This window comes from Anser anser (assembly GCF_964211835.1).
Source record: "Anser anser genome assembly, chromosome: 2".
Lineage (NCBI taxonomy): Eukaryota > Metazoa > Chordata > Aves > Anseriformes > Anatidae > Anser > Anser anser.
In genome coordinates this window covers 54,269,466-54,292,839 of record NC_139721.1, presented here as the reverse complement: position 1 = coordinate 54,292,839, position 23,374 = coordinate 54,269,466, and the positions used below count along the sequence as shown (strand labels likewise).

The window sequence follows — 23,374 nt, the reverse complement described above, 5'->3', positions numbered from 1 at the left end:
CCATATAGTGATCCCTTGCAAGCATACCTTTTTTTTTTCAATACATAATACTACTGAAGCTAGGAGTACTTTACTTCTGCAGGTAAGATTTATCTGAAAAACTAAACCAAATAACCATGGGATATTTGTCCTTCTCTCTCCATATACCCTCCTGTTCTTAAAGCATTACTGTAATTTACAATTAAAACTATTAAAAAATACCCCCAAATCTTTGCAGGATTAAACTTGCATACAGTTTCAGGAGTTTGGATGACAATGTCATTGATTCAGTAATATTTTAATTTCAATACACATTCACTCTGTCATCATGTAATATCAACACTTGTCTTTTGACATTCATTGACTTCTCAATGAAATGTTCGATCGTGTTTGTTTAAATCCCAAATTACATGAGCATAGCAGGTTGTGTATTGTCTAAAAATCAAAGCAGGGGGCAAGAAAAGCTGCCAGAGAAAAGAAACAATCTGAGCACATGCAACAGAATAAGGTGGAATAAAGTAAAAAATCGAAGGACGGAAGGAACAACAAGAGCCTACGCTGGAAGGGGAATTCTTGAAATCAACCACGTTAAGCAACCGTAAAGAACCCTTGTTCCATTACATAAGTAGAATGCCTCTTCAGAGTATATTTACAGTAATGACCATGTTGGGACTGCATGAGAGAAAGCTTTCTATTTAACTTACTCTTGCATCTGATTGACAATTATATGACATGCGTACAATAGGGCTAAGATGTGCTGAATGCATTTTATGTTACAGCTGCAAGAGATAATTTGATTCTTCCTGCAGCTTGCATTTTTGTGGTTTTGATGATTTTTCACATCTTTAAAGCTTCAAAAATGCTTTACATCAGCTACACAATGCGTTATAATCTCTTGTGGAAGAAAGCAGTTACTTTGCTAATGCGCACAGACCCGCATTTATTTGCTGAAGAAGCATTTTTCCTCTTCATCCTTCAGTTTGACTATAGCCAGGAGACACGCCAAATTACACCACAAAGAAACCCACGCTATGTGTAATGCTAACCTCTACCAATTCTAAATTTAGAGGCATCTCATTGAGAATTATAAAAGAAAGTTGATGTGCGAAGAAGGAAAAAAAAACCAGCTAATGGCTTTATTTTAGACCCATCCAACTAATACAGATTTTTTTCTACCACCAATTCAGTATTAGTATGACGTTAATGTCATTTACAAGAGAAAAAAAAAATAAGGTATTGTTTTTCTTAAGTACCAACTTGAACTGTTAGTTTTAACTAAAGAATAACACATTTTTGAGTTACAGTATCCTTTAGGCACACAGCCATTAGTTAGTAACAACAGTCCTTCAAAACTGTGGCAGAAGCAACAATTCCTGCATTTCTCGAAATTGGTTTGATTTATAGTGCTGTGGCAGCAAATTCTTAAAGAGTTATTATTTAAATATGTGCGTGCTTGTTACAAATAGTCACTATCTTCATTCTAACATGCCAGAATATTGCGTGCTGGCTCGCTGTTTTTGATCTTCCAAACTGCACTTTTAAGAAGTAGCAAGGTACAATGGCATCCAGAACTTCCTGCCTTCTGAGACACAGGCAATGGAGGAACATGAATATTATTTTGAAACTTTGTTTAAAAACATAAATCTCTGAAATTCAGGCTGTGATACTTGGGTTTTAGAGGGTTGGAAAGTAAGGATCTTTCTGATACTGAGAGTGCTCAGTGTCAGCTCTGTATTTCTAAGTGCTTTGTTCTTTCAGAATATGTAGGAAAATTATAGGCAAAAAAAGCAATTTCACGTTTCCAAAATTTTCTACACCACTCCAAAGTTGGGAATCAAGATTTCTCTTCTGTTATTCTGGGTGGTTGGGTGGGGGTATTTCCCTTAAATGAAAGTTTCCAGTTTGGATACAGATACACTGAAAATAACAGCTTCTATAGTCTTTTACTTTCTTTCAACCCTTACCCTGCCAGTTCCTAATTCGGTGCTGGCTTGCACATTTTTGAATTCTGCCATAATACCTAAGTAATGCTGGAGGACACCACGTGATTAGACTAAACTAAGAAGCTGAAGAAAAGAGGACCCATTTTATTACTCCTCCATCAGTGGTACAGTGTGCTCACGAAAACTTGAGGTGGTATGCAATGGTAAACCCCGAATATAGGCGTCACAAAGGAAGAAGGTCAAAGTTCTTAAAACTGACTCTTCCAAAGTTAGAAGTGTAAAATTCAGGTCACACTTACTGTTTTATTTTAGCTAGTGTTTCAGCTAAAATTTCAAACGGCACGTATTTCGAAATACACTTCAAAACCTCAACTTAGAATCGGAGTAGATAATGAGGTAAGAACCCCGTGCCAGGCAATCACTAACACGTTGTTAAAGACGTTGGATAAACATGTTTATTGGTAATTCTGGCATGTGCTTGGCACCTGTGCCCATGCAATCCTTTATGTGGTTAGGGGATTTTTTGGAAGAGAAACAGGTATTGCACAAAGTCTGTTTGAGTAAGTTCAATTCCTTCACACTTAAACAGGTTTAAGGAAAAAGAAACAACAGCAAACCACTGGGAATACTACGCAGTTCTGAGAAAGAAAGAAAGAGAGAAAGAGAAATGGTAAGCATGAAATAAGACAAGTTGCCTACTCACTTCTTTTTTCTTTCTTCTTAAATTTTCCTTTCTTCTTCCCATGCTCCTTTTCATCATCAGATACTATATCTGGAGGCTCATGCAAGCTGTCATGAGGTGGCGAAGGCTCACCGGTGCGGTACAACCCAGGGAATTTTGTAGGACTGATTTCTTCAGAGCTGGGAGTACGAGCAAGACCCCCACTGTGTTCTACCCGACGGTGTTCACTGGGGCTGCTAGTGGGAGGCAGGAAGCACTCGGTCATTCTGATTCCCTGATATCAAAGTGAAATCTTCTGCTACCTGTCCATCACACCTGTAGCAAGGGAAAAAATAAAAACATCACAATTTTAAGCAATGGTTTTCAAACACCTTGTTTAGAACTCTGTCCTGAAAATATTACAGACAGCAACGCTGTTTACAACGAACACTGAAACTGATGTCACGAGGCAGTAATATAACAGCAGGTCCTAAGCTCAGTGTTTGCAGAATCTGCCCATTAGGAGTAAGAGAGCTGCTATTTCAGCCACCCCTGCTTTATACTATGTAAAACATTACATATTAAGTACGTGTTTTTACATTTGAAGTAACTCTTACAGAACTCAGAGGCAGTTTGCATGCTGATTGTTAATGTTTATTATGAAAGAGTCAGCTAACTTTCAATTCGTTACGTAAAATAGGATTGTCTGGAAGCTCAGAGTGTTTGTGAGCACTGCAGCTGCACAAAGATCATTTTCGTCTTTCCCAAGCATATTTTATAGATGCAAATAAGAACTTGCTTAGCCTGTTGCAGTAAGACAGAAAAAAAGAGTCTTGAAGTCAAATCCATCTTCAGATCATGCTAATGCAAAGTAAAGAAGGTAGAACAAGAACAATCAAGTTTTTTAATCATCTACAGCAATCACAACTTCAAGTTTGAAGAAGTTATATTGGGTCATCTGCACCCAGATGCTGTTATGTTGTTTGCTTGGGAGTTGTAGCAAAATAAAAACTAAGATGAAAATTGCTGAAGGAGCAATACATAAATTTTAGCAATGGAACTTGTAAGCAAAAAGGTCTTCCTAACATAAATATATTTCAGAAATTCCTTGGGAAGAGCTACACCTCGTGGAACGTCATAGCTCCAGAGTCAGCTTTCTGAATTTGGCCCTTTTTGCCTACAATGGTCCCCCTCAGATATGGCCCCTTCCTTCAAGGGAAGGAAAGACAGGAGTTGGTCTCTGTCACCCTTGTGTGTCCCTTCCAACTCAGGATGTTCTATGATTCTGTGAAAAATAGAGCAAATCCCAGGGAAAAAAGCAACAAACACTTCCATCCATGTAGTTGGAGGACAGCTCAAGTCATGGTCAGACACTAACTTTAATCCATCTCAAGTCTGTGCTGCTGCGTTGCTGTTTAAAGGACTGCTTAAATCTACTGGAAGACAAACAGAAGGAAGAACGATAATTTTTAAAGCCATAACCAGGCTGTCTACGCAGCCATGCAAATGTCACGGCAACTGACAAAGCCATCGAGGTGGCTGTGGAGCCACTGCCTCAGAAAACAGAATTAAAGCGCGTTAAGGTTGCACACAAGGCCACATCAGACCTATCTCCACGAGTATTTTAGTTACGACAGCAGCACATCCAAACGTAATAGCTCTGGCTTCTGTCCTAGCCATTAGCCTCTGCAGTCACTGCCGGTACTCGTGCTGTTTAGCGCAGACAGGTAGTTCACAACGAAGAAAAAAGTAGCCAACACTTTGCTAAGCTAGACAACCGACCACAGATATCCAGTATTTTATGAAATCCTCATTCAGGGAAACAAAAGATACCTACTGGCTAAGCAAGAACTCAACGTCCAGGTCCCTAAAGCTTTAGGCTTAGAGATACCCAAAAAAGGTCAAAATTTGCAATTACAGAAGCATATTCACTACTACTGGTGGCACAGACTGGCAGCACGGTCGTACCTCATCTGAGTACGGGAATGAGCCGTACAATTCCTACGTGTCACCTCTCTTTATGTCATCCACCAAAAAACCACAGCCCCCAAACAGCCCTGCCAAAACCTACCAAAAGCTGTTGAACAGCAGACACCATACCAACAGTAACTCACGGAATGAAATTAGAAATACTACACATCATTTCTTTTAGTGAATAGGATGCCCCTTATCTTCAAGTCAGTCTATGTCTAGAGTGGGCAGGACAGGTAAGCGTGAAGAGGGAAAGGATAAGGTCCCCGTGAAGGATGTAAAGAGCAACCTGGAAAAGCGGTGCCTCGCCTCTGGCCTCCGGCACGTTACACAACATCCTAGAGCAGTGTTTTACTCAGCTGCTCAGCTCCTGGGGTCTTATTTACAGATTGGGAGAATACAGAAAACAACACGAAATTGCGTTTTGCCGGGTTAATAATCTTAAATGTGTCCAGCTAAGTGGTGGTGGTTGGTTTGTTTTTTTTTTTTTCACCCTTAATTTTTAAACCCTCATCCTTCAGTTCTCTGTATGCAGAGCAGAGAGAAAAATTAATTACAGATGAAACAAAATAGCTCACTGCAGGAGATCACTCACAGAGTGGTTATGGAAATAACAGCTACTCAGATAAGGATTTGAATAGGGCACAGCGAGACACAGGATTAGGAAGGGAAACAAAATATTCATGAGATCTTTTATATTGTTCATTCTTTATTCTAGCTAAACTAGAGACACTAAGAAAAAATACAGATGATGATGAGTATTTGTAAATACAACAAATTACAAAGCACTTGTGGTTCATATTCTTTATTTTACAGCTTTAAGAAAGCACTACTCTTCCACATGTGCAACTTCCAATCCCGTCCCATCAAGGCTTATCAGCAGAATCAGGGCCGTAGGCCTACCCCGGAAATCTCTTCCACTTGTGCTAATGGATGTTAACGCAGTGCTGCTGCACAGCTCTGCACCCTTCCTCTGGCTTTCACGGATATTTGCTGACAGCAAGAGATGGCGTGACTGAAAAATCACGGATCCCCCCAGCAGGACCCTTCTCCTGCCAACTCCTCTCTCCGCCGTGACCCTTTCTTCCCGGTCTGTTACTGCATCAGTCCTCTGAAGCCACGGTGCCAGGAAGGCACCCAACCCCTCTCTGACCACCTTAGGTCTGTGGTACAGCTTCATCCCCCAAACTGCACTTCGTTCTCTGCATTTTCCCTGTAATTTCGAGCTTTGTTTTCTTTACCGCCCGCTGCTAGTACTGCCACAGTTCCAGCCTGATTTCTTTTTCATCCTCAGCAGGTCACACACAACATGCTTCGGCCTCTGTGACCCACTCCTTGCTCAGGCTCATGTTTGCCCCTCCCTTGTTCTTTATCCAGTCAGTTCCTCCTCTCCAGCTGCACGCTGCTTGCTTCCAGATGCAGTTCTCCATCTCCTTTCTCCCTGATTAGCCATCAGTTTCCGCTTCCTCTGAGATGATGTTCTCTGCTGCAGTCACTTGTTTCCTCGTAATTATCTACCTTATCTTCTCACCTTGTCCCCACTCTTCCCACCGGCCTTCAGCCCCTCTCCCTAGTACCGCAAGAAATAATTGCCTTCCTCGCCTCCCTGCCAACAGCAGGCACCTCGAGTCCCACCAGCTCCTGCTTGCTTGACTTTTGATTCTTCCTCCAGAAGAGCCAAGAAAATTGTTACGTGGCAGCAGCAAAGCATTTCTCCCAGTTCCAGTGCCTGCTCAGACCTACCTATTCTCTTCAGTACTTCCCAAACGCAGTTTCAGGGAGTGTCTTCCTGCCCAACATGGAGTTGAACATTCAGAATAACTGAGTGTGAAAAATAAAGAGCTTTTACTGAACGTATGCAGCATTTTGACCTTTCCTCTATCCCCCCAGGAAAGAGTAAATTGAAAGAGATTTAAACAAGGGGGGGGCAGAAGGCATATCCTTAACACAAACACTCCTTAGCTGTCGCTACCATCTTTCAAGACCGTACACCAAATACAGGAATGTGGGTTGGGAAGAGGAAGATGCTTGCAGAACTAAAACAAGCAAAAAAAAATGTATTTTCCTCATTTTTGAAAATACCTGAACTCTTCTCTAAAAACTCAGCCTGAGCTATGTGTCTAAGAAGAAAGAAAATCAATGTTAAACAGCTGAGGTTTGGCAAAGCCACAGAAAAACAAAGACAGAGAGACATGACAGGCGACTTCAATAGATCTCGCTTATTACAGCGTGTCACAAAAATTGGCACCAAAACATTAAAGAGGCCCAGCCTAAAAGACCAAACTCACAGCTCTCTTTCATTCAGTACAAAAGGCTCCATTATTTCTGTTTTGCACTGAGCCTGTGTTGTGACTTTGTGCCTTGTAACCAATTGCAACAGCTGAAGCAAATTGAAGCAGGTGATTGCACGCACAGATGCTGCTTCGTAAAATTCCTGAGCAGAGTAAAAGACACCGGGAATTTTGCTGCAAGAATTTCGCAAGACCACATCTGAAGTGTGGCGGATGTCCCCAGGTCATCCCACTCTGCCACACACTGAAAATCTGGATGTCCCACTGAAAATAGCCCCAGCAAGTCAGTGATCAGAGGCCGGAGGCAGTGGGAACGCTCACTCGGCGGTGAGAACCCTGCTGTCTTAACTCCGCAAGAGCAGGGTCCAGAACACAGCGGTGTTCATCAGCCCTGGTCTTCAGCCCAAAACTCCTGGCCACACGCGAAGAAGTGATGTTACTGAAAGACAGGAGGCACACTGCTCGGGGGCGAAATCACCCTAGTAATAAGCATAGCTCCACTTCGGAAAGTAGTGAGGCGGCAGAGGAATGGACAACAGCTACCAGCTGTGGTCTAAGCATGTCAGAGCACTTTAGAAACTGTGAGTGGTACTCTGGTACGACGGATGGTTAGAAAAGATGACTGGGAGATGAGAAGAGAGCTCGAAGCAAGTTACTTACTGCAACTACACAACACCCAAGATGTGCCTAGGTTCTGCACCTAGCGTCTTCTGCAAAAACATGGGCAGCCATTAAAACCGTGGGCCTTCTAAGACGACATAGCTTAGTAAGCCCAAAATTAATCATCTTGTATTTGCTGACATCTGTCAACTACAGCAACAACTTAGGCAAAGAACAAAGTTTTTACTAGCTTAAACCTGATGCACCGCTTATGTTTTACTGAAATCACTCTGAAGTTTTATTACTGTAATAAAACACAGCAGTTAAAGTTGCCTTCAGGAAAAAAAAATAAATTCATTTTTACAATGTATTGAAAAGCTTAATGCAAAACACTGCTTATGCTCTCCCACTTTTTAAACTGCCATGTTGCCATGCAGTCTAATAGCAAACCGACATCAGAGGCCGCCTCTTTTATCTGCCGACCAGACCCCAGGTGCGCCAACAGCGCCCCTTTCTTGGTTGAACAGGGCAACGTGATCATGGGAAGAGAAAGCGAAGTGCATCAGGTAGACCAGTAAAGCAAGTTTAAAATTTCCCTAGTCAGAGTAATCACACAAACAGCATGAAGTAACCCTCGTGAGTCATTCACTCTCCATACCTGGCACTAAGTAAAGCTTCAGGAAGGTCTGGACTCAGATTCATGAGGCTGATGGGCACTGTAACCAGGCCAGACTTTTGCAGAATACCCTGACTAGTCACACACCTGCACTGCAACTGCTACTGCCCACCCAGAGAATAAGTTCTTTTTTCAAACTTCTTGGGAAAGTGCTGGTCTGCTGCCTGGGACTTTCTAGCCTAACCCTTCTGCAAAGCCTGCTCCCATTTCCCATGGTCTTGCTGCCAGAGTAACCCAATCCCAATACGCCCCTAATGTAGCTCAAGTCCAGTGTACTAGTTTCCCATTCCATGGCCTAGCCCCACAGCTTCCAGGCTCAATCCCTCTCCTTTACTATCTCCATTCCTTCTCCCGCTGTGCATCTCATGCAGCCCAGTTCCTCCACCACCAGCCCTGTCCCTCTTCTCTCACAACCTCCTTCCACCACCCAGGTGTTCAGCACCTAGACCCACACAACTTCGGTTTCACCATTCCTCCTCTCCACACCCAGTGCTTCATCTAATCTCACTTGGCTGCTCGCTGTTGCCTAGGTTTTCCCTTCCTACCTTCTGTTTCTTCCACATTCAGTCCTACTTAGGGCTTCTGAGAAGTACGGTCCACTCACAAGCAAGGAAATTTGGGAGACCATCTCCTGACAGACTTAGGTATCCCCTTTAAAATACAAATAGCATTAACAAGGTTATCCCGATTACTGAAATATTTTTTCATTACAGAAAAGGGATTTTCTTCCCTGCTAGCTTAATTCTCAGAAATAGCTTGAAGGATTTGGTTAGTGCTTTTTAGATTTTTAAACACCAGCCAAAGAAACCCAGCCAGTTGCTTTTCAGCCCAAATATAAAGGCTCAACTACTGAGAGCTGACTTGGATAATACAAACTGTCCTGCAAACGTATCAAACCCTCCTATGCTTCTCGAAAAAACCCCACCACATTATTACTTAGATCGGCCTTAGAACTATCCCTGGTATGACAATCCTGCCCCTCTTTCTCCTGTCCATCTCCCCAAATTCCCACTTGCGCCAGCACTAAGACTTGTGCAACAGAACAGGAATTTCTAGTTTTACCACAAAAGAGAAAGGGAGGAAAATACAGTAAAAGGTGTGCAGCTTACTTTTATTTTTTTAAACAACTTCTATAAACAATTTCTATTAAAAATACAAATATAATTTCTATTACCCCAGGTTTTGTTTGCCCTCAGTTTTATACAATTCACATTTTCTGACATGTCTTTTTAAGAGCTAATTAATCCCTGGTCACCACAGGTCTGCAGCAAGTCATACAGCTACTGATGATCTAGAGAATTAATTCTAATTTTTATACTTTCATCAGGTGCTGGACCAAGTTTGTTTAAGGACAATTCCGTTTGTCACACAGATTTCAACTACTGGTATCATTCACTCACACTCCACTCCCTCAGCTCAGCCAGCTTGAAGACAGAAGTTCGTTTAGTGGAGTCAGTCTGAAAAAAAACAAAAGCAAAAACAACCCCCCTGGCTGGTTGAACTGAATGTACTAAAAATGCTACTTGAAAAGCAAGTTCTAATCAACAGTGAAAAAAAAAAAAAGGCAGATTAGAAGCTGACAGATTTGGCATCAAATACTTTATGGACTTGCTGCTCCAGCTGCATGCATTTAAGTCCATGGGGCCCAATGGGATTCATCCCAGGGTCCTCAGAGAGCCGGCTCGTGTCATTGCGAGACCTCTCTCAATTATTTTTCAATGGTCTAGGGAATCCGGAGAGGTCCCAGTTGAGTGGAAGGTGGCAAACGTTGTTCCAATTTGCAGGAAGGGCAAGAAAGAAGACTGAGGTAATTACAGGCCTGTCAGTCCCACTTCAGTGCCTGGTAAAACTATGGAGAAGATTATTCTGGGAGTTACTGAAAAATACCTGAAATACAATGTGGTCATTGGTCACAGCCAACATGGGTTCACGAGGGGCAAGTCCTGTCTAATGAACTTAATTTGCTCTTATGACAAGGTCACCCACCTAGTTGACCAAGGGAAGGCAGCTGATATAATCTGTAAGGATTTCAGCAAAGCTTTCAATGCTGTTTCTCACAGTGTCCTTCAGGACAGAATGTCCAGCATACAGCTAGACAGAAACATAATGTGGTGGGCGAACAACTGGCTGACAGGTCCAGCTCAAAGGGTTACAGTAAATGGGGTTACATCAGGCTGGCTGCCAGTCTCTAGTGGGGTTCCACAGGGCTCGATTTTAGGGACAGTTCTCTTCAATGTTTTCATAAATGACTTCAATGTAGGGCTTGAAGGTATACTAAATACATTTGAGAACAACATTAAATTGGGAGGAGCAATTGACTCCATTGAGGGTAGAGGTGCCTTGCAGAGAGATCTTGACAAATTAGAGGCTGGGCAATCGCCAACAATACGAAGTTCAACAAGAGCAAGTGCCGGATTCTGTACCTGGGATGGGGCAACCCTGGCAGACTGGCCAACATGCAGACTGGGGAACAAGAGGCTGGAGAGCAGCCCTACAGAAAGGGATCTGGGGGTTCTGGTTGATGGTAAGGTGAACATGTGTCAGTGTGCCCTGGCAGCCAAAAGGGCCAACCATGTCCTGGCACAGCACGGCTAGCCAGTTGGGGGAAGGGATTGTCCTGCTCTGCTCTGCTGCGGCCCCACCTCGAGTGCTGTGTGCAGTTTCGGGTGTCACAGTGTAAGAGAGATATAAGGCTGTTAGAGAGTGTCCAAAGGAGGTCTGCAAAGGTGGCGAAGGGTCTGGAGGGGAAGACTTATGAGGAGCAGCTGAGGCCCCTTGGTTTGCTCGGCCCAGAGCAGAGCAGGCTGAGGGGAGGCCTCATGGCGGCCTGCAGCTCCCTCACGAGGGGAGCGGAGGGGCAGGCGCTGAGCTCTGCTCTCTGGGGACAGCGACAGGACCCGAGGGAACGGCATGGGGCTGGGACAGGGGAGGGTCAGGCTGGGGGTTAGGGAAAGGTTCTGCACCCATAGCGTGATCGGGCACTGGGACAGGCTCCCCAGGGCAGGGGTCACAGCACTGAGCTGCTGGAGTTCAAGAAGCATTTGGACAAGGTGCTCAGACGTAGCCTGATTTTTGGGTGGTGCCATGTGGAGCCAGGAGCTGGACTCAGTGATCCTTGTGGGTCCCTTCCAGCTCAGGATATTCTGTGATTTCAGTTTTAAGCATTTCTGATATCCTTTCTAGAGCACCTACAGACTGAATAGGATGGATCACACTATGGAAAACCAGAACCCAGTTTTTCAACCAGGCTATAACTCCGCTCGCTCAGTTCTGTCACCCAATTCAAAAACCTATGGCCCAGAGTCTAAATCCGACCCCCCCTTTTTTTTTTAATACTGCAAAATGACAAGCATAAACAGCAAGTATAACAGACACTTTGCTATGGCTTGAACCTTGGTAACAAGCCTGGGACATGCCTATACACCAGAAATACACAATAACACACTGGCATATCTGCGACAACAGTAATTCGCCTGGCACAAACAACAGCAGCAGCGGTGCAAGAGCACCTCGAGGCCCCTGCCAGCAGCTCTGTGGAAGCCCTGGGAACACCCTCAGCTCACGCACACACAGGCAGACACAGTGGCCAATGCCACTGCATGTGCACCGACACCTTTCTTACCCATGCCAGTTACAAGGAAACCAGGACAGGTGTGCCCCCCTGCGAGCATCTCGCGATTTGTGTCTGCCGGTTTGCCCGCTGAAAGCCATGTGCTACCGCACAGTACGCTTTGGTAGAGACAAAGCCTGGCTACACTGCACAACCCTGCTTAATATGTAGAGGAAGCAACAAAGAGCGCATATGCTGCACGAAGCACCGCATGCTTAATTCAGACGGTGTCGCTTTTCAACCCACTGCTGAGAGACTGTCTTTGAGACTGGATGTAGAAAAATCAATTAGAAGCACCACGCTTCTTCGCTGAATTGAGTGAATTTTGATCATTACCTTAATCCACTGAATTTTCAAACAGCATTATGTTCATTTTACACAAGTCATTTCAGAACCACACAATGGTTGGGTTGGAAAGGACCTTAAACACCACCCGGTTCCAACCCCCCTGCCATGGGCAGGGACACCTCCCACCAGAGCAGGTTGCCCAAAGCCCCATCCAGCCTGGCCTTGAGCACCTCCAGGGATGGGGCAGCCACAGCTTCTCTGGGCAGCCTGTGCCAGGGCCTCACCACACCCTCTGCGTGAAGCATTTCTTCCCTATGTCTAAACTAAATTTCCCCTCTTTTAACTTAAAGCCATTCCCCTTTTTCTATCACTCCACTCCCTGACAAAGAGTCCCTCCCCAGCTTTCCTGTAGGCCCCCTTTAGGTACTGGCAGGCTGCTGTAAGGTCTCCGTGGAGCCTTCTCTTCTCCAGGCTGAACAACCCCAACTCCCTCAGCCTGTCTTCATAGCAGAGGTGCTCCAGCCCTCTGATCATCCTTGTGGCCCTCCTCTGAACTTGCTCCAGTAGGTCCATGTCCTTCTTGTGCTGGGGGCCCCAGAGCTGAATGCAGAGCTCCAGGTGGGGTCTCACAAGGGCAGAGCAGAGGTGGAGAATCACCTCCCTCGCCCTGCTGGCCACGCTGCTTTTGATGCAGCCCAGGATACAGTTGGCTTTCTGGGCTGCAAGGACACGCTGCCAGCTCATGTTGAGCTTCTCATCAACCAACGCCCCCCGGTCCTTCTCCTCAGGGCTGCCCTCAACCCACTCTCCACCCAGCCTGTATTTGTGCTTGGGATTGCCCTGGTCCAGGTGCAGGACCTTGCACTTGGCCTTGTTGAACTCCACGAGGTTCGCACATGCCCCTCTCCAGCCTGTCCAGGTCCTTCTGGATGGCATGCCTGCCCCCCTGCATGTCAGCCACACCACTCAGCTTGGTGTCATCGGCAAACTTGCTGAGGGTGCACTCGCTCCCACTGTCCCCTGCCACCAACAAAGATGTTAAATAATAATCCTTTAACTGGCAGCTCAGCGTTAATGTTTGTCTTACCGATGAACGAATATTCAGTTCTGAGGCCTATCATTCCCAGAAATAAGCATTTCCTAAAAGTAAAAATAATGCCATACAAACCTTTAGTGTTAAAACTGTGAAAAGTAAGTTTCTTGAGCTTTACATTCAATTTTTGCCAGCATGTATTGAACACAAGAAGAGTTCTATAAATTACAAGCTGTCACTTGAACTGACAACTCCATAACCTAACTAGAAACTAAAAACAGCTTTACTTGGATGCCTTCAAAATGTGACACATGACACAGATGATCAGTTTCTATGGATGATTTTTTTCACCCTTAAAACCCTGCATGATCCAATATAATTCAAGCGAATCACATCCAACTTTTGGTGAATATGAAAAAAGAACTGTGGTGGTTGCTCGTTCTGTAGCAGCAGAAAGGAAAAGCAAAGATAGATTCTGATGCAGAGAAACTGGTTATATAACAGCTTCTCTGACCGTTTTTTTTTTTAAACTATTTACTAATTTTGTGTCTCAGCCAAAACCAAAGATGTTGCAGATAAAGAGTCCTGTGTAGTAGCTAGGTAACATCAGTGGCTACTGACCCTGACACCAAAGTGAATGAAAAACCGCCCATCCTGCCTTCACCAGGAATTGCAGTACCCCCATACCCACTACAGACTGGGCTGCACTCAAATGTTTTCCCAACCTAACTGTAATGGATACAGTGGGATTCTTCTGCGCTCCCAGCACAGCAGTTTTAGCAAAACCTTACTTCTCAAGCAGTTTTATCCACCAAAACAATTTTTTTTTTCTGATATAGCTCATTTCATTTGGAGATCTGCATTGAGTCATGCCAACAAAGCAATTGCTTCATCGACCCGTGTTACATCTACAGGAGCGCAAGCTGCTGAAATAGAGGCCAATGCCTATCGTACAGATCCTATCTGTAAAAGAAAATGATCTTTTTAAATTAATTTGGTTTAGGAGTTTCTCCACAAAGAACAGGACCACACGATCTCCTTTTTTCAGGCATATTCCCATTAATGCCAACGCCAACTCTTCATCAAGACCACGTGAAGCATTTAGCCTTTACGTAAACTTACAAATTTTGCTATTTTGTTCAGTATCCTACCTAGAGTTGGAACTGACCAATTCTGTTTTGCACCTCTGCCCCAGTTTCGCCCACCACCCAAGAGGAAAGTCGATTTCAATATGTATAAGCTCAGCAGATCGTTACTTCTGATTAACATCACCACCCCCAGGGCGGAGATGTTGCAAAGTGCCCCGAGCACTGCCAGCGCTCCCCAGCAGGTATGGGGCAAGGTGGGGCACCACGCCGTGTGGGGCGGCAGCTGGGCTCTGTACTACCTGTGCGCAGCCAACAGCCCACGGCAGGGACCAAGCTCCACGGAGGGGAATTGGGAAGGTGCCTTGAGCCCGCTTCCCACTGCTCCAGCAGCAGCCGTACCCTGCAATACTCACAAGTCTTCGTAGCCAGGCAGCCTTACAAGAAAAGGCATACGAAACATCAGCTTTCTACAAAAACATATGGGCATCTTTAAAATTTCAGATTAAATTCACATGCATTTGCTAAAACCAGCTCGAGTATGATAAAACAAGCTTCAACTAAAACCAGCTTCAGGGTATCATTAAAAAACCCCCACATTACCCCACCAAATGCACAACAATTGCTGTTTTCAACTTGATTACTAAATATAATAAAAATGAATGGAGTAACTACACAAGTAGACGCTAAAACAGGGCATGTCCCACCTCTGGCCAAGAAGTTCATTATCGCACAGCACAGGACAAAACAAGGTCTGAGTGCCCTTCCCGCACCTGCTGCGTAGCCCTGCCTACACAACAAGTCACGTTACTTTAAATAAAATTAGTGTAGGTACTTTAACGGAAGCCCTGCTATACACAGGCCGAAATAGTGTCATCCTCCCCCCACCTCAAAAAGAAAATAAAACTGCCTCAGCTGGTATAATGCATTTTTAAGAGTGGTAAAATCCTCGCTGTTTAGGGCTAAAAAACACCTAACATGAATTACCTGTGAAAAATACAGATCTGTAACTGACTGCCTTAATGACACACAGTAACTACAAGCTTCTGTGTGACGTACAGTTGTGTATGTGTTAGAGGCTTTCAAAGTCTGGCTGGAATAGCGTATTAAAAACTTACTTGTGAAAGAAGAACTTAGAAAGAACTAGTAACCAAAACAAAGCTGAACCATGACAGAGAAAGGTAAGCCAGGTCACCGTGAAATTGTCAGCACACAAAAGGACTACTGAAGGGAACAACAGATGCAACTTCTCTTTTTTTTTTTTTTGGTAGAGGATTTTGGCACATTCAAAGGTAAGTTTGCAATAGTCGTTGCCAGAAAATTAGTTCTTTTTAATTATCTTTGTTGTAGAACTCGATTTCAATCTATGCCTACATGTGACATTAATATACGTTAATGCACTGAGCCATCTAGACAACAAAATCAGGACTGAATATATGCATCACTTCCTCCTTCACCTGGAAAGTTGAGTTTCGGTTCTTTTAAAATCATTTTCAGAACAAGACATAAAAAAAAACCACTTGATCACATGAGTTCAATATGTTTTGGAGAACTGCAAACCCAAATTTCTGGATTAAAACTTCAGAAGCATGACCTGTGAAAAATCTTTTCATTTAAGATTAGCTGTCTTATATTTCTAGCCCATTCAATCAATCAAAATATCCCATCAAATATGAAAAGCTCTTTATACTGTCTGAAAAAAAACAGCATCATTTCTGAAGAAGCCTCAAGTGAAAATTAAAAGAGGAGGGTGTCAGAAAATACTTTTTTTCACATTCAATTAAAAGAAGAAGATATCTTAGGCTTTATACAGACTGGTATTATGCTTTTATATAACAATTTGTTCTCAATATTAAAGCCACAAATATAGTAAAATATCTGCAAATTTACTATGTTCTATCAGGCAACATTACTGAATAGAGGAAAAAAATAATCATGCAATTCCATATTAACAGGGTAGAAAAACACTACTAATACCACGGAGTAAGAGAGTTTCGTTGCTGGCATGTTTACCTTTGGAATTTGCATTTTGCATTCGATGTACTTCTTGCTAATAAAAACCAGTGAAAATTTGTTTTCATTGCAACATCCAAAAAAATGTTGCTCTGTGACTGGTGATGTGAATTTATGTTTAAAACACACCTGGACAGGCTAGAAATGTGAGGAGAGCAATAAGCATAATTACCAGGGTAAGTTAAATATTAAATTTCACAAGTTATTACAGAAAAAAAACATTAAAATTGCATTAAAATTGCAGCTTCTAATCTGAGGTGCAACTCCTATTTTTAAAAATTAGGTATGGTTTTAAAGAGAAGAGATGTTCTTGCAAAAATCTTACTATTTTTTTTGTGAAAAAGGCAAGCTGCAATTTCTGTCAGTGTGACAGCTCTTTTTCCAGAGGTGTCAAGTTAACAGTACCGCTATCGTATATGGTGGTTTTAAAAACCCTTTTTCCAGCTCAAGCTATGGTTGCACCACAGCTTGATGTTCAGTCCCAAGAGCTCCTTCCTGCCAGATGTCTTTTTCCTAGCATGAAGCTCAGTTATTCTTAATATAAAAGCCCAGGGATGCCACCAAAGCTGTAAAACAGGAACTGAATTTTGTTACTGACTTAATCTAGATCATATACACAGAAACGTGAAATTTTTCAGACTATGGAGGACAAAAATATACAGATAAAATGCATTTTTGTTTCACAGCTGCATGAATTAAGCAAGTAGTGTTTTACTAACTATCAAATGTACAAAACAGCAACATGAGACCAGATTTACTTGGCTTAAAATCATTTCCAGTTCGGTCCAAAGTTGCACCCACCCTGCACTCTTCCTCTGCAGCAGCCCCCTGGCCCCGTCCCTCCTCACGCAAGCAGCCAGCGCTCATCCCTTTCTTCCCCTGTACGCCTCCAGGGACCAAACCAGCCAGTCTGAAAAAGCTCAGCTCCTTGTGAGCAAGGTGAATAAAGGCAATGTGGAAATGAGAAAGCTGCTGCTACTACTTCCAAAGCCACCCCTTCCGTTGCACTGAAGTAGAGGGCAGCAGATAGTTGTACAAGAACACCTTTCCCCCAGAAGCTAAAACTGTGCATCTCGACACACTGAGGCAAGGGCTTCCCCAGCTCTGTTCTTGGTGCCGGTATATAGCTGGCAGAAATCATTCAGCCATTCCTCGTTCCCTCCAGGAAAGACAGCAGTCTGGATGGAAGCAAGCTAGGGACTGCCCACGAGGTCATACCAAGAACTATAATCCTTCTTTTTAAGAAATTTCAGAGCTGAATCGATCGCTTAAGGTCTACATACTTTCCTAGCACTTGAAGGAAGTGGACAGATGACAAACTATTAAGGGTGCACCAACGACGATGAAATGACTTCAATCACTTCCTTCAATTATTATAATAACAACGCAGCAATGACACGATTATTTCTGTACATAGAAGACTACGTCGCTTGAGTATTTAAAACTAAACATTTTCTCTACCAACGCTAATGCTAACTAGGTTACATACCACGATCATCTGAACTATTCTAATTATTCAGACTGATATTATTATTGTTTGAACAACTGGTGAGAACCAGTTTGTTTATTCATTATTTATTTCTTTATTATTTTAAAGTTCTGTACCCATTAAGCAATTAGTTGCCATTTTTTATTCAGGATCTTACGTCAAGCTGCTTCTGGAAGAAACTGGGACTTGCTCAAGAACATAACTGTTTATTATTTGCATTTTTCTTTGCTTGGTATTACCGAAGCTATGCGAGAAAAAAAACCAACCACGTTCTCTATTTAAATACATCTTTCTTACGTACCAAAGGAAACACTACTGGCTGTGAGCTGATCGCTCCTGAACATTGCGATCTCGTGTCTTTGAATTGGTAGATCTCAGTCTCGCACACATACTTGGAATTCATAGATAAGATAAGAAAAAACAAAGCTGCTGCTTTTTCAATTCACAAGGAATAATAAACGACACCTAGAACTCCTATTACATCTCCCAAAAGCTTTTTGTAAGACATGTTTTGTTTAGCTGTTAACTTTGTTTTTTATCTCCCTAATAAATTACACTGCCCTCTGAAGCCACTCTACTTCATCTCTTTCACAAATTCTTCCATGCTAGTTCAAAACTGTCACAACACTTTATTTGTACAACCTAAACCAGCGATGCTTCCTGGTACGCTCTCTCTCATTTCTCTGGATCCGTTCCAGCTGAGCGCTCTGCACTGGCTCCCCACCCGTCCCGAGGCAGTTGTACATCCCTCCCCGGGGCACTGCCCCAGGAAAGCAGCCACCCCTTTTGTTTCGCAGCCTGAACAGAAACCTGGAGGAATTTGCACGGGATCCCTGCTGTCACTCAGCCTCAGGGGCGACTCGTTTCCTCCCACCACCACCACCATCAACGTCTCTGTCACCGCACCGTACCACACGGCTTTACCCATTTGTATTCACTGAGGTTGAGAGCAAAAAGTGAGGGATGAGCCAGGGGTGGGCAGGAAAACCCCCTTCCTTCTGCTACAAGTCCACCTGCATCCTCACCCTGCTGGCTTCTGCCACGGCAGGCAGGAGACAATTGCTGCCTGAGCACCGCTCACCTCTTGCCACCACACGCCTGGCGATCCAGCCTAAGCTCCCGCAGGCTATTCCCAGCCCAACGACAAGCTCAGTTGATTTTGTTCCTGTTGGTTTGGTTTTTTGAAGCAACAATTTGCAAATTATGGTCCGCAAGACACTGGTGAGTTGAAGAAAGCTGACGAATTCTTTAGGTGAAAATCTGAAGCTGACATATGGCAAACCATGACTATTTTTAAGGGTTGTGAGTCATTCACTGATTCAAAATAATCAGATGCGCTAGTTCAGAGAAAAGCTTAGCAGATTATACCAAACATACAATTAAATGGAGATAAATGTCATACTATACTTTATTTTGACATTTTGAGGCCAGCTACATGACACCAAGCTTTACAGAAAGAACCTAAATTTGCATTTGTTGGTATTTATTGCTAAACAACAGCATCTTCCCTTTTTTCTCTGAAAGAGCTTGTCAGAAATAGCAGCGTGTGCTGAAAAAAACATTCAGAGCCTTGCTGTAAGAAAACACAGCCGAAACATTTTAGGGAAGTGCCTAAATGGGAGATCAGAACCCCAAAGTGCTAGGTGCATACGTGCACCAGTCTAGCTTCACCTACCCCTACGCAGCTAAGCCATGCAGCCCTGAAGCAAGCAGGCAGTCACTGCAACGCCAGGACAACGCATTCCAGCATGGGCACTCACAAACAGAAATGGAAACAAGGCACCCTGTAGAAGAAACCTTTCCCCCGTACAGCCATAATCACGTAAGGGCTTTTACAATGAAATCGTTACTTTTCGAGAAAAATAGCATCTCCTCTATCCCCCCAAAGCACCTTCACTCATGGTGGAATAACGCCAGAATGACATTGTATTAGAACTTCAAGGCAGCCATTCTCACCTTCTGTTCCATATATGACAAGATTAAAGAACACAGCTGATTTTCCCTAGCACAGACAACTCCACGCTCCCTGCTTATCCTTAATAGATAGCCTCTTTCCAACCTAGCTACCTGAACACTGCAGCAGGGCTTTTTGCTAAACTTCAATCACCTCAAAGTAGTAAACACTCAAACCCCATGACAGTTTGCAAGCTTTTTTTTTTCCCATTTCACTTCTCTGTAGAAGAGAGCCCCTCCAGAGCACGTGTTGCACTGACTGTACAAGACTATGCCAAAATGATCTGAAGGAAGCGTACGCCATGTTTCATCAGCAACTGTGTGTAACAACATAAAAAAATTATTCAAAGGGAACCTCTCCCCAATTTTTTTTAAGCTCTCTCATGAATGTGAATCACAACAATCCTGGATCATACCCCCCAGGGCCTTACTATCACCCTTAGAAGGGTGCACGACAGGCGGAGAGTCACGGTGAGCTGGTCACAGAAAGGCTTGGGTTGGAAGGGCGCTTAACGACCAGCTGGTCCAACCTCGCTTCCCAGGTGAGAAACAGGTATAAGGGTGCCAATACGGCTGGCTTGCTGTGCTGGAACGAAAAGATTTACACAAATCCACCTCTTTTACGCGACTTCCAGAAAGGCCTCGGCTTATTATTACTCCTCATTAAGATGACCACCAACCCAGGGACAACAAGGGGGGACACACACACACAACATTTTCACGGATAGATACCCTACAAATACCCAGCGTGGCCAGGCTGGTTTCACCACACACAAGCGCTTCAGGAGCTGCCCTGTCAGGCTCCCACGACCCCCCTCAGGGCACCCTCACCCCACCCGGGCACAGAGCAGCACCGCGGGCACCCCCCCCGCATCCCCGACCCCATGTGAAGGCAGCCGAGCAGCCCCCACAGCCCCCCGGGGCCCGAGGCCGACCCCCCCCTTCCCGGGGACCCCTCATGAGGTGCGTGTGGGGGCGCTGCCCCCCCCCCTCCCCGCAGCAGCCGTTAACGGCCGGGGGGGGCTCGCGCCGCCCGTTACCCCCCCCACCACAGCCCCGGAAGCGGCTTCCTCGGCGGGGTTACCGGCGTTAGCGGGGCTCCCCCCGCGGGCACTGACCGTCGGGGTCCCGCTCGCCGGCGCAGCGGCTCCGCCCGCGGCGCCCATCCCGGCCCGGCCCTGCCCCGGCCCCGGCCCCGGCCCGCAAGGACGGCTGAGGAGCGGCGCGAGCTCGCCCACCGCGCACGCGCCGCCGCCCTCGCGCCGCCGCCGCCGCTCGGGGCAGCGGCTCCCGCCGCCGCGCGCATGCGCGGGGAGCCCCCCCCAATTCCGGGAGGGGGCGCGAGGAGTGGAGAAGGGAGGGGGGAGGGAGGGAGCTGCGCACGCGCCGGATAGGGGGATGAGGGTGGTGGGTCCCGCGCGCGGTGCATGGTGGGTGTTGTAGTTGTAGCTGGAGGCATGCCGGGAGGTGTGGTGGAGCGGCTTACCGCTGCCGGACTACAACTCCCAAATGGCTTCGTGTCCCCTCATGCCCAACGCCGCCGCGCTGGGCGTGAGGAGCCCGGGGGTCTTTGGTGGCGGCTAGGGGGATTCGTAGGGTTTGCTCTAAACCGCTGGCAACGGCGGCCGCCCCACGGCTCTTTCGAGCAGTTTCACAAATAAATGTGTCCGTTGGTAACGGTTACAGCGGCACGCGACCGAGCCCTGTGTGATTTGAAGCCCTTAACGTCTGTAACGGCACAAGCACCAAGCACGCGGAACACAACCCAACGCAGCACCGGGGGCGCTCCCGCCCTGTCCTCCTTCTGGGTGGCAGTGCCACAGCCACAGCTCGGAGGGGAGCAGCCGCCTACCTGGGCGTCATCTCGTACAACATAGTTCATAACACAGTAACTTGAGCCGTTACCAGCCTGTCTCTGCCATTCGGCAGGGCCCGAGGAAACGGAGAGGCGCTCTGCACGGAGCTTGAGGCGATCAGTGCCGAGAACCATCTCCAGCTCAACGCGCGTCCTGTTTGCAGGGACGCTCAAAGGAACTTTATACTCCTTGTCTCCTAATAGGAGTTTCTGTTATGTTAAGCACCTGCGGATCTTGAATCCTTTTCAGGATTCCTAACCAACAAGGGAATTTGTCTCAGCAAGAAGCCGTCCGGTTCATTCCCACAGCCTCAGCCGTAATCCCCGGGCTGTTGGACACATTAATACAGTGGCAGCGTGCCACCTGCTTCATTTATTCACTTGAGATTCAATGCTTCTTAGTCCCTGTCAAATGGGCTCTTTGTGCAACCTTCTGTGGTAATGTAAAAGGTCCCCCACAGGAATTTGTGCTATTCAGTAGGAAATACAAAGGGGAGGGTTGTAAACACTCCGATTAGTGTTGGAGCACAGAGATATTGTCTCCGCAACATATTACATAACCGTGCAACTTGCAATTTACCTCCTCCCTTCCCGAAGAAGCAGTTTAACAGCAAGTACTTTCTGGTTTATTTAACTTAACATCGCAGCTAACGTTTTGGGGGATTTCTGTCGGGCAAAGGCTGTGTTACTTCTGGCAGCAGAAGGGAGAGGGAGGTTACTTCGGTAACATCCGCAGTCATTTGAGATGATTGCCTGTGAGGATCTCCACTTGCAGTGACGGTCGCCAGAGGCTCTCAGCTCTGAAGAATAAGCATTATCAGCGGCTGTTGCCAACACAAGTTCACACACAATGGGCCCATCAGCTAATGAACACGGAATGAGTCCTCTCCCATTTTTTGATGAAGACAAACAAGAGATTGTGAGCAGAGCTTAGAATACCAATTTCCTGCCATGCGAAATACATTTGGCTGACTTCTGACTTTACAAAACTCATTGTGGTCTGACGCCTGCTTACACAGGCTTACACAGACGGAGGCACGTTCTTACCCTACACACCCTGCATTTACTCCTCCTAAACTCGTACTGTTTTAAGGACAACGTCAAGCAAAGATGGCAAGCTCTCTGCTTTGAAATTTGTCTTGCTGCTGTACCTGAGCCTCTTACGTGTAATGAAATAATAATTTTTGTCAGAAAAAAAGGGGAGAAAAAAAGCACAGCTGTGTAAATAAGTAATTCCCTGCCATTTTCTCTCAGTTACAATACCTCTTCAAGAAAGCCAGCTCGGAGGTTGAGGTTGTCTGTTTATTAGTGAAAGATAATGACTTCTTCTGATTGTCAGTCTAAAGTAGTCCCTCAGAAGCCATTTTAATATCTGAGGTTCTAAGTTTGTCCAAAGTTAGAAAAAAAATGCTCCTTGGAACAAGATGGCTCCTGCCAAATACGATCAGCTTAATAGTTAAAGCATGTTCAGTGGTTCACTGGCACTTGGTCTGTGCGGTCGGATCTGCTGGTACCATGGATGAACTCCACAGGAAATAAAGCGCTGTGAAGTCTTTTTTGCTTAAACAACTAAAAGAGCTTTGCACACAGTGGAAAGTACCAGATAACTTCCAGAAATCAATTCTATTTCATGACCAAATGCCAAAGCAAGCACACTCATTTTAGTGCAGAAACCATCAATCTTCCTTCCTTGACTAACCACATAATTGAATTGAAAGCTGAACTTGGTATCGTCACAAAACACCCGTTCCTTCAAAGGTGAAGAAAAACTGGCAGAACTTGAAAGAAGGGCCCATGCTCCCCACGGCCTCCGTTTCTCCCAGTCCTGACTGCACCACGACTTGGTTTCAGTGGGGAAGGGGGGTGATGAAAAATGCTCACTCAGAACCCTCAAAGAGGGTGCCGGTCCAACTCCCTTGAGAGTTAT

The 23,374-nt window shown here is 45.1% G+C and overlaps 1 protein-coding gene across 3 annotated transcripts in view; it reads right to left on the bottom strand.

Moving 5' to 3' along the window:
- RALBP1 (ralA binding protein 1) overlaps positions 1-20,893 on the bottom strand; it is a 34,596-nt gene extending 13,703 nt beyond the window's left edge. Inside the window, exons 1-2 of one of the 3 annotated variants that reach the window (XM_083826652.1) lie at positions 20,677-20,893; positions 2,626-2,919 (exon numbers count right to left, since the gene is read on the bottom strand). In XM_083826652.1, the coding sequence (XP_083682778.1) occupies positions 2,626-2,869 (244 nt within the window). In that variant the 5' untranslated portion in view covers positions 2,870-2,919; positions 20,677-20,893. Of the gene's footprint in view, positions 1-2,625; positions 2,920-20,676 lie in introns of those variants that run through there. The other 2 variants (XM_083826651.1, XM_083826653.1) reach the window with 2 other exon arrangements.
- Between the last annotated feature and the right edge of the window lie 2,481 nt (positions 20,894-23,374).